The sequence below is a fragment of the Monodelphis domestica genome, chromosome 3 (assembly GCF_027887165.1).
Source record: "Monodelphis domestica isolate mMonDom1 chromosome 3, mMonDom1.pri, whole genome shotgun sequence".
Lineage (NCBI taxonomy): Eukaryota > Metazoa > Chordata > Mammalia > Didelphimorphia > Didelphidae > Monodelphis > Monodelphis domestica.
The window spans coordinates 516279715-516298658 of record NC_077229.1 but is presented as its reverse complement, the minus strand read 5'-3'; the positions used below and the strand labels follow the sequence as shown (position 1 = coordinate 516298658).

Genomic DNA, 18944 nt, shown 5'->3' with positions numbered 1-18944 from the left:
ACATTCCCAACTCAGAGCTTCCCTTTGGCTAGAAATTGAAATATAGCAAAAGTCAAAGGCATGCTTGCTTCATTTACAAATCCCTAAAAAGCTATAACAGATTGGAAAGTTCCTTGATTTCAGTAAGAAGTGAGCAGCTGAAAACAAGACTAATCCAAATGATGTGCTGGTTTTAGAATGAGTACCTGAGTTTGAACCCTGCTCTTCTCCTTATGACTTGTGACCCTGAACAAGTCACCTCCCTTCTCAGAGGCATATTTATCTCATCTGTAAACTAAGAGGTTGGATTTTATTATCTTTGAGCTCTCTTACAGTTTTAAGGCTCTGATCTGATGGTTTTATTGCCTCAAACATCCTAAGATCATTAAAAACCTCTAGCATAACAATTGGGAAAATATCCTACATTATCTCAGAAATATTAGCAAAAGTATGTCCACTTTGAGTAAGATGATGGATTTGTTTGCTCTTTTTTAGATTTCAGAAATGAGATATATATATATATATATGTATATATATATATATGTTTGAAAAAGGAAATTGTAATACCAGGTTTGTAAGAAAGAAGTTAAAATATTCATGTATTCCATTGTTTAAAAGTACAGCCTTCCTTTATTATTTGGGCTCATATTGGAATGTAGCCAATGAATTATTTCTGTGAAAGATTAAGTGGAATAGAAAAACTAACATTTTAATAGTCTTTGGTCAACTTTCCCTTTCTCTCTTTGCCTCTCTCCCTGTCACTATTTCGTTCTTTCCTGACTTTCTCCCTTTCTGCAGTCCAATCCATTCTTACATTTTTTAATCACATCTCTATGGGAACAATTTTCAAATCTTTATCTCCAACTCCAGCCTTTTACCAATAATGCCAACCATCATTACCATCATTGCCCATTTCAAATTCTACTTCCTCAGTGAAGTCCTCCCCCTTCCCTCTCCTATTTCATCCCATCTTCTGTCTTCCTAACTTCCACAAGTCTCCCCCCACACACACAATGGGAGTTAAGTGACTTGCCCAAGGTCACACAGCTCGGAAGTATTTGAGGACAGATTTGAACCCAGGACCTCCCATATCTGGGCTTGGCTCTCAATCCACTTAGCCACCTAGCTGCCCCCTCCATTATTCTTTCTTTGTATCTTTCTTGTACATATCCTTACATTACAACTACTTGACAGTGATTGGTGTATAATTTTTTAAATCGTCTATTGGTTGTAAATTCTTAAGGGCAAATGTGTATCCCCTATATTATCCAGCAAATTGTCATTACTCCAATTGGATTTGGGAAGGGAACATTGCCCTTTGTAATCACGAAATGACAACAATGGAGACAGTTCCACTAAATCTCTTTAGAAATCCTTCTGGGTACACACAGTCTACATATTATGTCTAACGCTGTAATTCTAAATAGCAGAGTGCTTCCTTTTAAGGAAAATTCAAGCCAGCTAGTACTTGAAGATATTGACTATAACAACTGTCTTTATTCCAACTCTAAGATGTTCAAGATAAGTGGAAAGAATTTAAAAGATCATGGTGATAACTAGAAATCATAGACTTGAATTCCTAGGTTGTTACTGTTCAATTGATGTTCTGAGTGTGAAAAGATATTCATAGTCTTAGCCATGACGACAACAAAAACAAATAAAAATTAGCTTTTTTCAAATGGTGCAGGAAGCCCACTAAGAGTCAAAGTTTTCCCTTAAAAAATACTCAACTTTCTAGTTTATTTCAACAACTTTCCATACTACAGAGATTCTCTCTCTCTCTCTCTCTCTCTCTCTCTCTCTCTCTCTCTCTCTCTCTCTCTCTCTCTCTCTCTCTCTCTCTCTCTGTCTCTCTGTCTCTGTCTCTCTCTCTCTCCCCCCCCCATCTGTTTGTCTCTCTGCCTTTGTTTCTGTCTCTATGTTCTTTTCCTCTGATTCTGTTTGTCTATGTGTCTCTGTCTCTCTGTCTCTCTCTCTCTCCATCTGTTTGTCTCTCTGCCTTTGCTTCTGTCTCTGTGTTTTTTTTCCTCTGGTTCTTTCCCTCTGGTTCTGTTTGTCTATGTGTCTCTGTCTCTCACTCTGTCTCTGTTTTTCTGTGTGTGTCTCTGTCTCTCCCTTTTGCTTCTCATTCTTTTTCATCTGCCCTCCCACCTCATGAAAAACACAACTCAATGACCTTAAAATCCTAATTTATTGAAGAAATCATTACAGATGACTACCAGATCTCTTGTCCTTGACCTACTCAAGTTATTTACTTTGGATAAAGTGGATGATTTTAAGATGAAGAAAGATACCTTAAAAAGCTGTGCAAGAGGGATGAGAATGATGTTTAGTAGTAAATGAGACAATGGAAAATAGCTTTAGTAAGTAACTAAAGAAGGAAGAAAAATGATACATCATCAAGTGTTAGGTTAAATAGTAGTGTGTTATTAAGGGCATCACAAAGTCATCTACAAAATTAGTCTACTGGGATTATGGGAAAAACAATGAAGACAGCTTTTAATATTTAGAATTTGGAATGGCTTAAAGTTAGCTAGCAGAGTTAGGTAACTGGCATATGAGGATTTGTTTTTTTTGAAGGATTATTTTGTTTGTTCAGTCTTCTAAGTCACCTGGCATTTCTTCTAAACCTATACAATATTTGACTTTGCCAATTAGCTTCATGGAGCACTAGATTCATTAAAGTAAATGATGAATTGCTTGTGTGGTGAGCCAGAGGCTATTTACATGCTTTCATCCTATTGAAAAAAAGATGTTACCAACCCATGCACTCTGCATTCTCTTTCTGAGCAATGAAGCAAATGGAAAAGAAACTCAATGTAAGCTACATTTGTTTTTTCTCCTCTGCTTAAATGCCTCATCACAGGATGGATGTGAACATCCCCTGACTTCTTGAAGACAGTATGAGCAAGATGTATATTCTGGAAAGTGCTACTGTGCTAGACAGGCTTTGAGTAGAAGCCCAGGCTATCACAAGAAGTTTGGCATGAGAGAATACCTATTATTTTTTTGCCCACAGTAATTCTTGATGACTGGCAATGAAGGCATGGAAAGGTCAAAGGGAAAGAGTGGCCACACCTATGCCCTATGCAATATTTTGAAGTGTTGAAGTGTTCAGTCATTTTCAGTTGTGTACAATTGTTCATGCCCTATTTGGGGGTTTTCTTGGCAGAGATACTGGAGTGGTTTGCTATTACCTTCTCCAGCTCTTTTTTCTAAATGAGGAAACTGAGGCAAGCAGGATTAAGTGACTTTCCTGGGATTATAGAGCTAATGTCTGAGGACAGATTTGAACTCAGGAGACTAAGTCTCCTTGACTACAAGCCTATCTATCACTGTGCCATCCAGCTGTTGAGATATTGTACATAATCATAACATTGTTGGCATACTCCACTTCACGCACAGATGTTTTCTGTAAAATAAATTGCATGCTGAACAGAACCAACCGCAAGGTTGTTGAAAGCACCAATCAGAAAATGTATATAATGTACTGTTTAATGAGAAAACACTTTATAAATATGGGATATAATAGTAATGATAATGATAGTATTAAGTAATTGAGTAATGATAGTATTAAGACATACTGTTTAATATAACATTATAGTCAGCATTTCCATAATCTGAATAAGTAGCCAGTCCTTAAGTTATTTGTTTGATATGTTTTATATCAACAAGTTTTCACCCAGCATAGAATGATATAACACATGATAGCATGAGTAGTCACAAGAATTTATAGTCTTATGTCTTTAAAGCATGTATTACTTAAAATTCACACAAATAAATCCAATATGCTGCTATTACTACCTATGTTCAAGTTAATAAAACAAAGGGTTATTCTCTCTGATTATGTTTTCATTGTTTGCATTGTATCAAGCTATATTTTCCTTTTTATCCCTTTTAACAGTAGCTTCACGTTGACTTTTTCTTTCACTTACTTTGACCCGGCATGATACAGTTTATAAAACACTTTAAATACATTATCCTAGTCACAAAACACTTTGCAGTAGGTATTGTTATCGCCTTTGATAAGCAAGAGACAGTATAATGGGAAGAGCACCGGCTTTGGAATTAAAAAAACCTGGATTAAAATGTTGATTTTGAAGCTTACTGTATCCCATTCTTCTTGCATCAACTTCCTCATCTGTAAAACGAAGGAGTTGGACTAGATATTCTCTCTAGTCCTTTCCAGATCAAAATCTATGCTATTATAATACTCTGACCTTCCTAAGGACACCCAGAAAAGCACAAGAGAGACTTCATTCAAGAAATATTTATTAGTCACTTTACAGGAGCAATATGATGCAGTGCAGTAGTAAGAGGACTGGACTTGAGGACAGAAAAGCCTAGATTCAAATCCAGCTTCAGATATTTTCTAGCTTTGTGCCCATGGGCAAATGACTTAACCTTTGTCAGCCCAGTATCTTCATCTATAAAATGGGGACAATAATACCTGTAACAACTAGGTAACATATAGAGAGAGTTCTTTGCAAATTTTAAAGTGCTCCATAAATGTCAGTTATTATTATCATCATTACTACATGCTATGTTAAGATTTTTAAAAATGGCTCAGATAAGAAATGTCTGCTGCCCCCTCAAGAAGCTTTCAGTTTCCTGGGCAGCTAAGTGGAACAGTGGACAGAGTCCAAGACTTGGGATCAGGATGTCCTGAGTCCAGATTTTACCTCAGACGTTTACTAGCTATGCAGCCCTGGGCAAATTACTTAACCTTTCTCTGCCTCAGTTTCTTCATTCATAAAATTGGAACAAAAGTATCTGTCTCAGGTTGTAAATATCAAGTACTGTAGCTTCTGTAAAGTGATTTTCAAACCTTAAAATGCTATATAAATAATGGTTATTATTACCATCAACATCATCACCATTATTAAATTATTTATTATACTATCAATAAATTTAAATTGTTTAACTGAGGCACCTCAGAAATACTGCGTAAATGACTTGAGTCATTGTAGGTCATTAGAGCAAGATAACTGTCATCCAAAGGCCATTGAAGAGACTCATATCTAAAAGGTTTGGCTCGGGATCTTGGCATCGTGCCATTCATCCACCACCATGGCCCTGAAAATTCTGAAAGGTAGTAAAAAATGGGTTACAAGTTGGCCTTTGCTCAACTGGTTCTCCTCAATTTTTTTGTTTTTTTTTTACATTAAAATTATCATGTTTCTCTTATCTTCCGTCCCCTCCCTACACTAGAAAAGTTATCGTTTAACAAAAAGATACATAAATATGTATAAAACTCTCCCTTTGTGGTTTCTTCTTACCAGTTCCTACCCTGGAGCTGGACATCCACAAGGCATTCTTCAAACAACATTTCCGTTGCTATATAGGAGGTTCTCTTGGTTCTGCTTGTTTCACTCTTCACAATTTCACGTATCGTATGTCTGTCTTTATAATTTGGTCTCTGCACCACTTCCTAATCCAAGGTCGTTATTTCTATGGTTGTTAATTGCTGTTCAGTTGTGTCCAATTCTGTGACCTCATGGACCATCGCACGTCAATTACAAGCATGGACAGCTTTGGGGCTTTCTCAAAAGGGACACCGGAGTGGTTTGCCTTTTCTTTCTCCAGATGATGAAGGAAAATGGAGTTTAAATGACTCGCACAATATCTGAGGCTTGATTTTAACTTGCTTCTTCCTGACTCTGGACTCTACATTCCAGCCACCAAACCTGTGTCCTGTTTACTGTGAGCCAAGCATAAAAAGCCCTTCGAGGTGGAAACGAGAAAGCAAGCCATCTCCGGCTATTCTTAATAATTGCGGGAGTTTTTCGTTCCCATGAACCCTTGAAATAAAGGGTCAACAAATCGGAGGTCCTAGGGAAGAAGTGACAGGTGTGTAGACTTGCCCCAATACCTACTGCTAACATCCTTCCCCAAATATTTAGAGACTTAGCAAACATTCACAAAACACCAGCTCTGTGCTGGGTGCAGTTAGACATTGGGATACAAAGAGAAATGATACAGACCTTTTCCTCAAGAACTTCCAGACATTCCACTTGTGCTTCTCCCCAATTTTAGATGCGTTCTAGTTCTGTCTTTAATCAATGCATTTGTGAAATAGCTGCACAACTATCTGTTGGAGCATTACTCTCTTGGTAGTCCAATTCAGTTTAACAAACATTGATTAGGCACTAATTATGAGCTGAGCCCTGTGCCAGGTACCAAAGAGATTTGTTGTTGTTGTTCAGTCATTTTAGTCATGCCTGGCTTTTTGTGACCCCATTTGGGGTTTTCTTGGAAAAGACACTGGAGTGGTTTGTTATTTCCTTCTCCGGTTCATTTTACAGATGAGGAACCTGAGGCAAATAGAGTTAAGTGGCTTGCCAGGGGTTATATAGCTAGTAAATGAATGAGGTCAGATTTGAACTCAGGTCTTCCTGACTCCAGATCTGGTTAGCTATCTACTGGGTCACCTAGATGCCCTCCTAAAGATATGGTAAGCAATTAATAAATGGAATGTTAAACTGAATTGAAAAAACAACATATGCCCTGTCCCCCAGGATGTTCCAGTCCACCAAAAGGGATGTGACCTAGGCACATTTAAATAATAATACAAAGTAGATTGTAATAGAGGCAGGGAGAAACCTAGATAAAGGAAATTGGGGAAATTTAAAGAGGAGAGTTAGGTGGCACAGTGGTCAGGGCACTGGACCTAGAATCAGGAAGACCTGAGTTCAAATTCAGCCTCAGACAATACTAGCTGTGTGACCCTGGGCAAATCACTTAACCCGTTTGCCTCAGTCTCCTCAGCCATCAAATGAACTGAAGAAGGAAATGGCAAACTATATCAGTTATCTTTGCCAAGAAAACTCTAAATGGGATCAAGAAGAGTCAGACACAACTGAAAAATGACCAAAAAGGGGGGAGAGATGCGTTTTGTGAATTCAGGCACAAGGATATATCCTGTTTGAATGCCTTGTAGAGAGAAGGACAAATAAAAGCAGGAAATCCCTATATTCGAGTTAGCAGTGAGAATGCAGGTGGAAACCACTGGAAGAACTTAAATATTTGAGAAGATCCTAGGTTTGTATTTTATTCAGCAGATGCTTGGAGAGCCACCGAAGGTTTAGACAAAAAACCAACATGGTCAAGATGGTATATGATAGGCTGGACTTTGAAAGGCTTTTTGATGCCCCAAGACTTCAGCTGCCAACTTTCTGGTCAATACTGAATAGAGTGGGGACCAGATTTGAGACTAATGCTGACCACGTCTTTAAGGATGAAGAATTCCAAGAGGAGCATTCACAGAATCTAATGAATCCCATTCTCGGCGTATGCCAGGGCAGCTGTGTAGTACAATCCTGTTTGCATGCTGTTTTCCCAAATACTAGGTCAGTGTTTCCCACAGAGGGAGCGAGGGACCCCTGATGCTCCATCTTTGTTTATGCCCGTGATACATACGTACATCCAGAAGATGCTGGGGGAGGAGGAGTTGGGAAGAGAATACTGTGTAGACTAAATTCAAGGATGAGAGGAATTGGGAGTAAAAAAACTCTTTGGAGGGGAGTCTGGGAGCAAGCAATTATTTGTGGTGGGAGGATATGGGAAAAGAGCAGATGTCTGTAGATACTGAAAAGTCAAATAAACATTGGGGAAGAGCAAATTTACAGAAGAAAAAATGTTTTAAAAATCATAAAATACCAACATTTGTTTTTTTTTCTTCCAATTTTGTTTTTGAAGAATGGGAAACACTGAGCTGTAGTTTAGCAATCTGGCAGCATATGTGTGTGTGTGTGTGTGTGTATAGTTACATATATTTGTGGGTGTGGAGTGGATAGGTGGGCTTTCTAAGGCATACCATACATTAGAGGAGACATTTCTATTTTTCTACTCTTTCCTCAATGGGTAGGTGACTCACAAAATCAGATAATATACATCGTGTCTGGAAAGCCTCCAGAAAGATTAAAGTTAAAAGTAAACTCTTAATGGTACCCAGAACAGAGGAAGGTGGAGAATCTCTTCCCATGCTGAAATCAACCCAGTACTATAGACAGGATGTCCCAAAAGTCTTAGTGTAGAGATAGCCAAAAATGGAGACATTTGTTTGAACTGACTTTTCTGAATGTACTGGTGGAAGCAGACATCTTTCTAAAAACTGACATCACCTGGGACAAGAAAAATCTGAATGGTAAAAATGACTGAGCTCAATTCTTTTCTTCCACAACTCTGAGAAAATGCCAAGAACTTGGAGGAGAGACAGCCAGGAGCAGTAAGATATTTCTCTTCTAATAAGTGGAGATTTCCTTTTATTCAGAATATTTAGTCCATCCCCCAAATAAGTGATGATTATTCTTTGTGAGATCATCAGCTTGAAATGAATATGAAATCCTGCCAGTTAATATTTTTTCATAATTGTTCCTTCTTTCCTTTCATCTTTGTTCCTTATTTAGTTCCTATTTATTTTTATTTTCTTCTAAACTTCAATCTCTATCATTTTCCCAGATGCTCGCATCTCTTGATTATAATAAAAGTAGATACAATAAAAGGAAATATCTTACTTTTTAAAAACACCTGAGCCCCATAAAGTCACTTGGCTTGGCCATAACATGCCATAACCCAGGCTGAGACACTCCTGAGCCTCCCAGACAACTGAAACTCTGTAGTCAAAGCTGGATCCAATATTGAGAGCCCATGAAGTAGATTTTAAGTCAGCCCCATGACTCCAATTATACAATGTTCTCCCATGTATCTGTATCCCAGTTTCAGTTTTGGGGGAAAAAAAAACCTTACATTTTCTACCTGCTTGTTCTATAGTGCTTGTCTTCCTCTAGGTAAAATACATGAATTATAGGTTGATGAGAAGGTAAATAAAGCATCTCAGTAAGTTCGGGGAGGGCAGGGAGGAAATCTTGCAGCTTGGATTACAAGCTGACATGAAGAAATGCCTCTTATCCTCTTGCTCTGAATCAATGATTCATTTACTCGCCTGGACATGGCGTACCAAGAGTACACCAGGATTGATGGCAAGGGCATCCTGGTATGACAGAGCCTGGCATATTTTGGTCTAGGCTAAGCCTGGATCCTGAACCAATACTCCAGGAATTGGTGCTTCCTACAGCCAATCAGGATTGTGTTTTAGCTTCCAGGTGTTGTCCTAGACAAAAGGAACCTAGCTCTATATAATGGCCCAACAAGCACACTTTTGAGTTTGTTTAAGTGAGGGATAGTGAAATATTATTAATAATCAGGAAAACCTCCCTTTAGAGAGCCCATAACTAATGTACACAATGTGTACACAGACTGAAGTTTTCATATGCCTGATTTTGTCTTCCTGAAGTGGCTAAAACAGGAACATAAGGAATCTAATACAATACATCAACATATATTACTTTGTAGCCATTTATTATTAAGCACCTAGCATGTGATAAAGGGGCATCTATAGAGGTAGCACAGTAGATAGAGGAGCAGACTTAGAGTCCAGAAGATCTGAGTTCAAATCTGGTTTTAGATACTAGTGTGATCCTAGGCAAATCACTTAACCTTGTTTACCTCAGTTTCCTCATTTGCAAAATGAGCTGGAGAAGGAAATGACAAACTGCTCCAGTATCCTTACTATGAAAACTCTAAATGGGATCAGAAAGAATTGCACACAACAGGAAGATGACTGAACAACAATATCAATATGATAGGGATTATGCAGTGATGGTGAAGCTATGGCATGGGTGCCAAAGATGGCACACAGAGCACTCTATGGGCACTCAACCACCCTCCCTCCCTCCCCACCCCTAGAGTTTATTGCTAGAAAGGCAGATGAACTCAACAAAACTGCTTCCCTTCCCCTCTCCACTGTTCCTGATGACATTTTTTCACATCTCCTGTCCCTCCTCCAAGCCACCAATGGGAGTACACAGGGGGTCAAGTGGGTGGCTCATAGGTGGCAGAGCTAGAGGGGAGTAGAGTGTTCCCTTTCCCCTCTCTACACTTGCTGAGGACATTCCTCACTTTACCCACCCCTCTACCCAGCAGCCCAATGGGAGCACTTCCTCCCTCCCCTATGTGGGGTAAGGGGAGAAGGGGCAGGCATGCCTGGTACTCAGTTTGGGGAGGGGCACAACATGTGGTCTCTGGGGGGGGTGCAGGCATGGCACTCAGTCTGAGAGGAGGGGTGAAGTGGGTGGTGGGGCCCAGCATTCCATCTCAGAAAAGGTTCTCCATCACTATGCTAGATGATAGGAATACAAATATAAAATGAGACAGATCTAGCCCTGAGGAATTTATACTCTATTAGAGAGATGTGACATTTCCAGAAAAGTAAATACAAAATAAATATACAGTTATTCTAGGAGAGGGGATAGCACTAATGAATGAGGAATCAGAAAAGGCTTCTTGAAGGATGTGAGACTTGAGTTGAGCCTTGAAGGGACTTAGGAGTTCCAAACAGCAAAGAATGAGCAATTGGAGCATTCCAGGTATGAGGGTTTCAGCTTATCCAAAAGGTTGGAGGTGAAAGAAATAGAATGCTCTTACTCATAAAGGAGGGTAGGGCAACCCAGCTGGATCAAAGAGGATATGAAGGGAAGCATTTCAGCCTGGAAAGGTAGATTGGAGGCAAGTTGTGAGGGGTTCTAAATCCTAAACAGAGGATTTTGTACTTCACCCTAAAAGCAATGGAAGACCATTGAGGTTTCTTGAAAAAATGAATGACATACTCAGACCTGTACCATAGGAATATCTTTTGGCCAGCTGTGTGAAAGAGGGACTGTAGAGCTTGGATTGCAAGGAGTCCATGGGAGAAGTATTAGGCTCTGCACTAGGGTGTAGATAGATGAGTAGTTAAAAGGGGACAGATGGGGAAAATGTTTATGACCCAGAAGAGGCAAGGTCCGGTAACTGATTGGATATAGGGGGTGAGGGAAAATGAAGCATCCAGGATGATTCCAGCTAACTGGAAGTATGGTGGTGCCCCTGACTGAAAAAGAGAAGTGACTAGGAGAGGCAGATAAAGAAGGAAAAATAATGAGTTCTGTTTTGAGTCATGTTGACTTTTAGATACAGAAGTAGAAGAGGTAGAATTGGAGCAGAATTTGTAGTCAGGGGATTTGGGTTCGAATCCTGGATCTCCCTCTTCCTACTTGTGAGATCTTAAGCAAGTTATTCTTCTGGGCTTTATCTGTTAAATGAAGGCTAGTGCCTGAATGACCTCTCTCCCCCACCCCACCCCACCCCACCCCAAGGTTCCTTGCATCTCTAAATCTGTGATCCTACAGTTCTATAATTTGTCTAAGACCTATACTGGCCATGAAGTTACTTTCCCAGCATATACAGGACTGCTTTGGCTCCATCCAAGCTAAGAGCTCATTTAGGGACTTTCCATCATAGAAACAACATGGAAATGGGGTGGCTAGGTGACTCTGTGGATTGAGTGCCAGGCTGTGAGATGGGAAGTCCCAGGTTAAAATCTGACCTCAGACACTTCTTCACTCTGTGATCCTAAACTTAACTCCCATCCTAGCTCTAACAGCTCTTCTACTTTGGAACCAATCCACAATATTGATTCTAACGTAGAAGGTAAAAGTTTTTTTTTTTTTAAAGAAGAATAGTATGGGAGGGAGTAGATGGCACCAATAAAAATGATCAAAGGGAGCTAAAGCCTCTGAGGAAAGGATGAAGGAATTATTCTTATTTAGTTTGGAGAAGAGAGAAAGAAGAGGGTCTTTAAACTGTTTTACAATATAGGAACAATTAAAATACAGAAGATGGCAAGCAGCTGTTCCCCATCTCTTCTGAGGATTGTACAGGAAATGTACTTCTATGGGTCTACACTACCCATCCACTTGATCTGTACCCTTCCCTCCCACCAGGCAAATCTGATAGTCTGCCAAAGTATAACTCTTTCTTCCTCTGCTTTACTATTTATACAGACACTCCCAAATACTTGGAAGAGCATTTTTTCTCACCTGCCAAATCCACATTCCTTCTTTCTCTTAGAACCTAACTCTAAACTCGCTTCTCCCGTGAGGCATTCCCAGACTAGACAGAACTAGGTAATGATGCTCTACCTGCAATTGACACATCTCTGTGTTTGCATTTTTCCATTCACTTATTCAGTAAATATTTATTGAGTACCTACTAGGTTCTAGATACCAAGAAGGAAAGTGATATGAATAAGAATAGTCCATAGTTCTGGTGGAAATTACAGTGTAGGAGAGGAGAAAGAAATTAGAAAATAACTTTAATTATGAAACATTTTTTAGGGATATAAAAATCATATTAACAAGGAGAGCCATGGAGAGGGATGTTTTGGCTGCGTTAATCAGTTCAGGCTTTGTGAAGCAAATTAATGACTAAGTTCATATTGAGTATTTCTCTTTTTCTACTTAATATCTTTTCTATAATACACAAAAATTTGCCCAATAATTTAATAAAAGTTAGTTGCTTTTTATAGTATTAAATTTCAATAATCTGGTTTCAAGTTCTTTTTAAAGAAGAAGTGAATACATAGGTGAATCCAATGCTGAAGCCCTTTCCTTAGACATCTTTAACAATTTGAGACAGAAATTGTCACGGTTGGTTTAGTTCATCTTGTTTGAACTAGGATGGAAGCAGGGAACCATTAAAGGATGAAGGGACAATTCCATGCCACATCTATTAAGTACTTACTATGCACAATGTCTTGTGCTAAATGTTGAGGATAAAAACTTCTGAAAATATCATAGAACTTTTCAATTCCTTAAACAGTACTTTGGGGGGAAGTAAAATGCAATAGTTAATTTTGAAAATAGATAAATTTGAAATGTTGCTATAATGGCATAAGAATAGCTCCGGAACCAAAAGTACCTCACTCATTCTGAGATCTCCCTAGGATTTGTGTGTCATGGACCCTACGGCAGCTGAGAATATTTATTCCTCTTTACTAATGATCAAAGTACAAATTCTTCCACCTAGAAAGTTGAAGGAAGGCATAGACGTGCATAAACACGTTTACCATTAGCTCACATGGGACTGAAAGCAAGAAACGCCCTTCCCCATAAGAAGAGTAGTTGAAAATTCTCCCTCTTGCCAGAAATCTTGGAAAACAATATTCTTGCATATGATGTACTTGAAATGGGAAATGCTGCCTATTTACATTCCATTTGTGGCCATAATTTGTTGGAGGAGTCCCCAGTGCAAAATTAATCTCCTGCCATTGTTTTGGTCTCATGGTCATTTGATCTTCCACCAGTTATTGCTCATATATTTTCAAATCTTTAGAACTGGGAATGGTATAGATGCCAAGTTACTATGGTTTCTAGTTAAAATATGAATCCTTCATTTGTATTCAGGATAAAGCTTTGCACTGACTCTGAATCAATATAAAAGTGATCCAAAGCCAAGTGTATGTGGATTGCCTTTGTCGAATTCTCAGATTTTGAGTGTCAAAAATGCCCTTTTCTAACAAGAGCAATGTTTATAGTCGCAACCACAAAAACTCTATCTTTAATTCAGAACATGAAGGCAGTTCCTTGCTCTTTGGGATACTGAACCTTTTGTTTTTCTTCTTCAAGTGGTCTTGGGCTTCTGTGTATCCTTTAACGTGGATGTGAAAAATGCAATGACCTTCAGTGGCCCAGTGGAGGACATGTTTGGATACACAGTTCAACAATACGAAAATGAGGAAGGCAAATGGTAAGTTTGTGGGCTATTGTTTTGTGGTTTTGTATTTATTTATTTATTAACTTAAAAAAAAAACAATGTCTAATATTGTACTGTTTCCTGCTTTTTGAATGCACTGTTTTGGCACGAATCATTTCTGAGCAGAAGATACTTTCTAATAAATTCTGTTGTGAAGAGATAGATGTAAAGTTAAAAAATATTTCTTGGCAGTAGACCTTAGAGGATGTGGTCAGTGATTTCTGTTGTAGCCTGGCTTCGTCTCAAAGGTCCCTGCCTAAAACTGTTTAGCAATTAAGCTGCTGTGGGGAGAGTTCGACATTGAACAAACATTTATTAAGTTCCTGCTGGGCTGTGTGAATGGTATGATGAGATACAGAGTTAATTAAGATAGTCTCTCTGTAAAATATCTGACAAAGCTTTCTAAAATTTTCCTGGGGGTGTGATTTGTGCCTGTGTGAATCACCTCTTAAAGCCAGACTATGGTCCCCTTGGGGGCAGGACATGCCTGGATGTTAGATAATAATACACTCTAGCATGCCGCCTTCTGTGAAGAGGCCAAAATCAGGGTAAGGGGCCAGAGTGGTTTAGTGTGAGTGAGAGACTGTGTGAAGGGGGAAAATAGAGCTTGTGATCAGAGAGTCAAATTTTCAAGTTTGAGCCCTTGACCATGGTATAATTTTGAGAGATTAGTAGGGTGGCTCAGCTAAGTAGTATAACAGATAGAGCTTGCTCTGATCTTGGGAGGACCTGGGTTCAAATTTGAACTCGGCTATATGAGCCTGGGCAAGTCACTTAACATTGTTTGCTAGTCCTTTTCTTTTCTGTCTTAGAATTGGCACTAACGGAGAAGGTCAGGGCTTAAAAAAAAGTTAGTGAGATTTAAAGTGTGGGTATGTTGTGGGAGAAACACCCAAGTTTGTAGCAGGTCTCATCCCAAGAATGAGAGACTCAGACTCCACTCAGTACCGAAGTAAGAAAATATTTTTATTTGAAGAGGTTTAAAGTGGCAGAATAGCCACTTTATAGCTGATAGGATAGCCTTGGGGCTAATTAGGTAGACAGACTCAGGGTTGATGCATTAGTTAAGTACAGTAGTCTCTCTTGGAGCTGATAGAATAGCAACTCCATAGCCCTGGGCTGATGGAAGAGCAGCTCTCTGGGCATTGCAGTAATTCTTAGGGTTGATGGAAGAGTCCAACAGATAATGGAGCAGAAGCTCCAGCTGTGGAGTCCCAACCCCAACTGTGGAATAGTAGCTCGGTGCCCTTTGGGTCAGGGTTTTCATATTTATTAGCATCTGGGGGCTAGTGCTCTTCCATTCTAGAATGATCTTCACCTTTTTGAAGACCTTGGGAAATGGGCATGGCCAAATTCAGGTGGGGACGTGGCTTTAGGTCTGACACACACATCATGGGGAATAAGGAGCATGCACAGGTTTGGGGGATAGTGTGTAGGTTCCATGTTGCCCCCCATTGTCACTTTGTCATCATCTGTCAATGTGTGAGAAGTCTTGCTACCCTTCTGGAATGTTTTCTTCAATGATGGGAGCAAGGAGGGGGATACAGTACCATGGAGGATCACTATAAGTAACTAAAAATGCCTGACAGTTCAGATCTAAAGTAAAGAAAAAACAATATGAGTAATTAATAAAACAGATTAGAAACTGTAACATTAATTTTTAGTCTCTAGTAACAGAAATATTATATTTCATGAGGTTTATTAAAGATTATTAGAAATCAAAGACACAAATCAATAAGCCACGTTTCTAGGGTTTATGATAAGCCCATTCAATTTCACTTACTACATCTCGAGAGACTCATGTGCTTAGAAGCGGAAGCAGAGAGAGAGGTCGGCGGAGAGCCCCTTTAAATAATAATTTGTGATCTCGCAGTCAAGTGAGACTCAGGTGATATTATAGGGAATTCTGGAAACTGCCAAAGACTTCTGGGGATTGAAGTCTGGAGTTCAAATCTCCACTTTCACAGCACAAAGTTGATGCCCAGCATAGAACGTTACAGATCTGGTAAAGGTGGTCGATGATACAGAAAGGGTAACTGATCAACAATACAGATTCTGCAATTCATGCTTGACCAATGCTGAAAGGACAGATTTTGCAGGTGAGGGCTAAGCGGTGAGAAATGCAAGATTTCAGAGCATGAGGGTCCTGTTTCTATTACTGCTCCGCACTGCCCACGGCCTCTCCATCAGATGCGTTGGTGTGTGATTAAAGTGGAGTAAGAAGAAGGCGTCTGCTATTAAAGAATTAGAGAAATTCCATATGTGTGGGTATGGGTAGGGGGCAGGTTATATATGACCTGGGTTGACAGTTGGGGGAAATACCTTGAACCTGGTGCTAAAATCACTGAAAAATGAGATGAATAGCCTGGAGAGTTCTGTAATTATTTTAAGTTTTAATTTGAATGAGAGTATGAGGTGGACAAGGTAAGAAAAATCTTCAAAATGCTTAGTTTTTAGACTGGATCTTTGATGTTCTTGGTGACAGGAAATCCATATCAGCTACTGCTTAGCAACTAATACTTTTAGAGAATTGCTGCCTGGGCTGAGAAATCAAGTTAATTGCTTAGGATCACACAGTCTCTGTGTTTAAGAAGTAGAACTTCAACCTTCCCCTTCTGCCTCTCAAAAGAGTTAACATACCTTTGGCTAAGGAATACTTTGTTCATCTCTTAGGTTTGACTTCTAACTGTTTCCTAATTTAGAAAGACAACACTAGGAATGAGAACCTGGCCTCGTAAGTATTTATGATGAGCGCCGTGTGTGCGTGCGTGCATGCGTGTGTGTGTGTGTGTGTGTGTGTGTGTGTGTGTGTGTGTTTCCCCAGGGGTTTCTTGATTTTTTTTAACAAATAACATATGCTGAGTATAAAATTTTTATGGATCTGTAAGCCTTCCATTGATTTGTATTCAATATAGTTAAGACAAAGAAGGCATGGAATTTTGTAGAGAAAACAGTAGGAGTTTTATTGAACTATATACTTCAGTTTGAATACCTACACTAATACCTTTTTCTCAGGTAATAGTAATAATAAAAAAAAGAAGAAGTGGAGGCAGTAACAACCATTTTGCATGGGAATCTCATTAATCTGCCTTCATCCTCTCTTAGAGGAGGGCCCCAAAGTTTTTCTTGATTGCACTATAAAGGGTAGCTAGGTGGCACAGTGAAGAAAGTGCCAGAACGTTCATCTTCCTGAGTCTGGTCTCAGACACTTACTAGCTTTGGGATCTGGACCAGTCACTTAACCCTGATTGCCTCAGTTTCCTCATCTGTAAAATGAGCTGGAGAAGAAAATAGAAAACTATATAGTATCTCCGTTGAGAAAAGCCCAAATGAGGTCAAGAAAAACCTGACACGACTGAACAGCACTGTATTATATACTTTCATCTTGAAGAACGTAGTAGCTGACAAGCTGTCAGAGCATACAAAGAGCATGAGGACCTGAGTTCTAAATGTGAGAGATATTTTTGCATTTCCACTTATCTCACATACCAGTAATATAGCCCAAATACATCCTGAATGTTGATGAAGGGCAGGCATTTTCTTTAGTGTTTTCTTTCTTATTTTAGAGCCCTTACTTTCTGTTTAGTATTAATTCTAAGATAAAAGAGCAATAAGGGCTAGGCAATGTGTGCTTACATGACTTGCCTGGTCACAAAGCTAGGAGGCATCTAAGGCCAGATTTGAACCTAGGTCATCCCAACACCAATCCTGGAGTTCTAGCCACTGTGCTACATAAACTGCCCCTCCTTAATGTTTTCTAGAATGAATGAATGAAAAAGCATTTAAATGCTCAATGTGTGTCAGGCTCTGTATCTGAAGAATACACATACAATTCTTGTCCTTAGGAAGCTTATAGGAGGAAATAACACATCTAGCACAGCTGTAGCCGGGAAAGAAGACATTGGGGTAGTGCAATTATGGCTTGCCAAATTTGTCACAAACAAACCATACTCATGTGTAATATAAATTTTCTTAGTTCTTTCTTGTAACTTTTGGTATCTCTTTTCTTAATTGAACATTTTTATTTAATTAATTAATTTTGAATATTTTTTCATTGGTTACATGATTCATGTTCTTTCCCTCCCCCCCCACCCCCAGCCAATGCACAATTCCACTGGGTTTTACGTGTCCTTGATCAAGACCTATTTCCATATTACTGATAATTGCATTGGGGTGATCTCCTAGAGTCTATATCCCAAATCATATCCCCATTGACTCATGTGATCAAGCAGTTGTTTTTCTTCTGTGTTTCTACTCCCACAGTTCTTTCTCTGGATATGGATAGTTTTCTTTCTCATGAGTCCCTCAAATTGTCTTGAATCATTGCATTGCTGCTAGTAGAGAAGTCAGTTACATTCAATTGTGCCACAGTGTATCCATCTCTGTGTACATTGTTCTCCTGGTTCTGCTCCTCTCACTCTGCATCAATTCCTGGAGGTCGTTCCAGTTCACATGGAATCCCTCCAGTTCATTATTTCTTTGATTGGCATCTCTTTTAAGGTTCTTAGACTGTCCCTCTGGTATCTAATTATTATATATAACATCTACAATAATTCTTTCTGGCTACAATGGCTATTTTCTTCTCTTTTTAAATACTGGCACATTATCTGGTGTATTAATAAATGTTCAATTGAATGAAGCGGACACTAGCAGTAAATAGGTGTGGAAAAGAAGAGAAAAACTAAGGGAAATCTAGAATAACTGACAGGACTTGATCATATCTGAGATGTAAAGTATGAAGGTACCAGATAAATTCAGAACAGTTATAATTTGTCAGTAGGGAGGTAAACATGACCAATCTAAAGCCCTGGTACAAATAGTTCTAACAACAGCCCCTTCTTCCATTTGGCTAGCTTTCCTACAGCCCAGCCTCTTCTTTGCATGTCACGTTTTTAAACCTCAGTTTCCTCACCTGTAAAAATTATCCTGATCTATACAGAGGTCAAGTGACCAAGTGTGTGCCTTGGCTCTGCCTCAACCAGTGGTAAAACTTTGGGCAAGTTATTTAATCTTAATTAGATGACCCAGAGATTCACTGTAGCTCTAAATATATGATCTTATGTGATCTGGGCAAGAACTAATCCTTAAATCTCTTGGAGGGACATAGAGGGTCATTTGCATTTACCATGACTTTCTCATTTCTAAAGTTGAAGAAGGCTTCCTATGTGACAAAGATCACTACAGTAGTTAGGAAGAAAAAGAGCAAAGATTTGAAACCAGAATCTTTGAGTCCTGATTCAGTTCCCTCTGAAACTTCAAGGAACTATATCTAACACAGTATTATCTAATCATACCTCTTTGAGCATATATTAGTTCTGCTAAAACCATTGTGGTTT

At 39.1% G+C, this 18944-nt stretch overlaps 1 protein-coding gene across 1 annotated transcript in view; it reads left to right on the top strand.

The window, feature by feature from the left end:
* Window positions 1–18944, top strand: part of ITGA1 (integrin subunit alpha 1) — a 205327-nt gene that overhangs the window by 57104 nt on the left and 129279 nt on the right. The window contains 1 exon segment of the mRNA XM_007486289.3: window positions 13482–13602. Coding sequence (XP_007486351.2) covers window positions 13482–13602 — 121 coding nt within the window.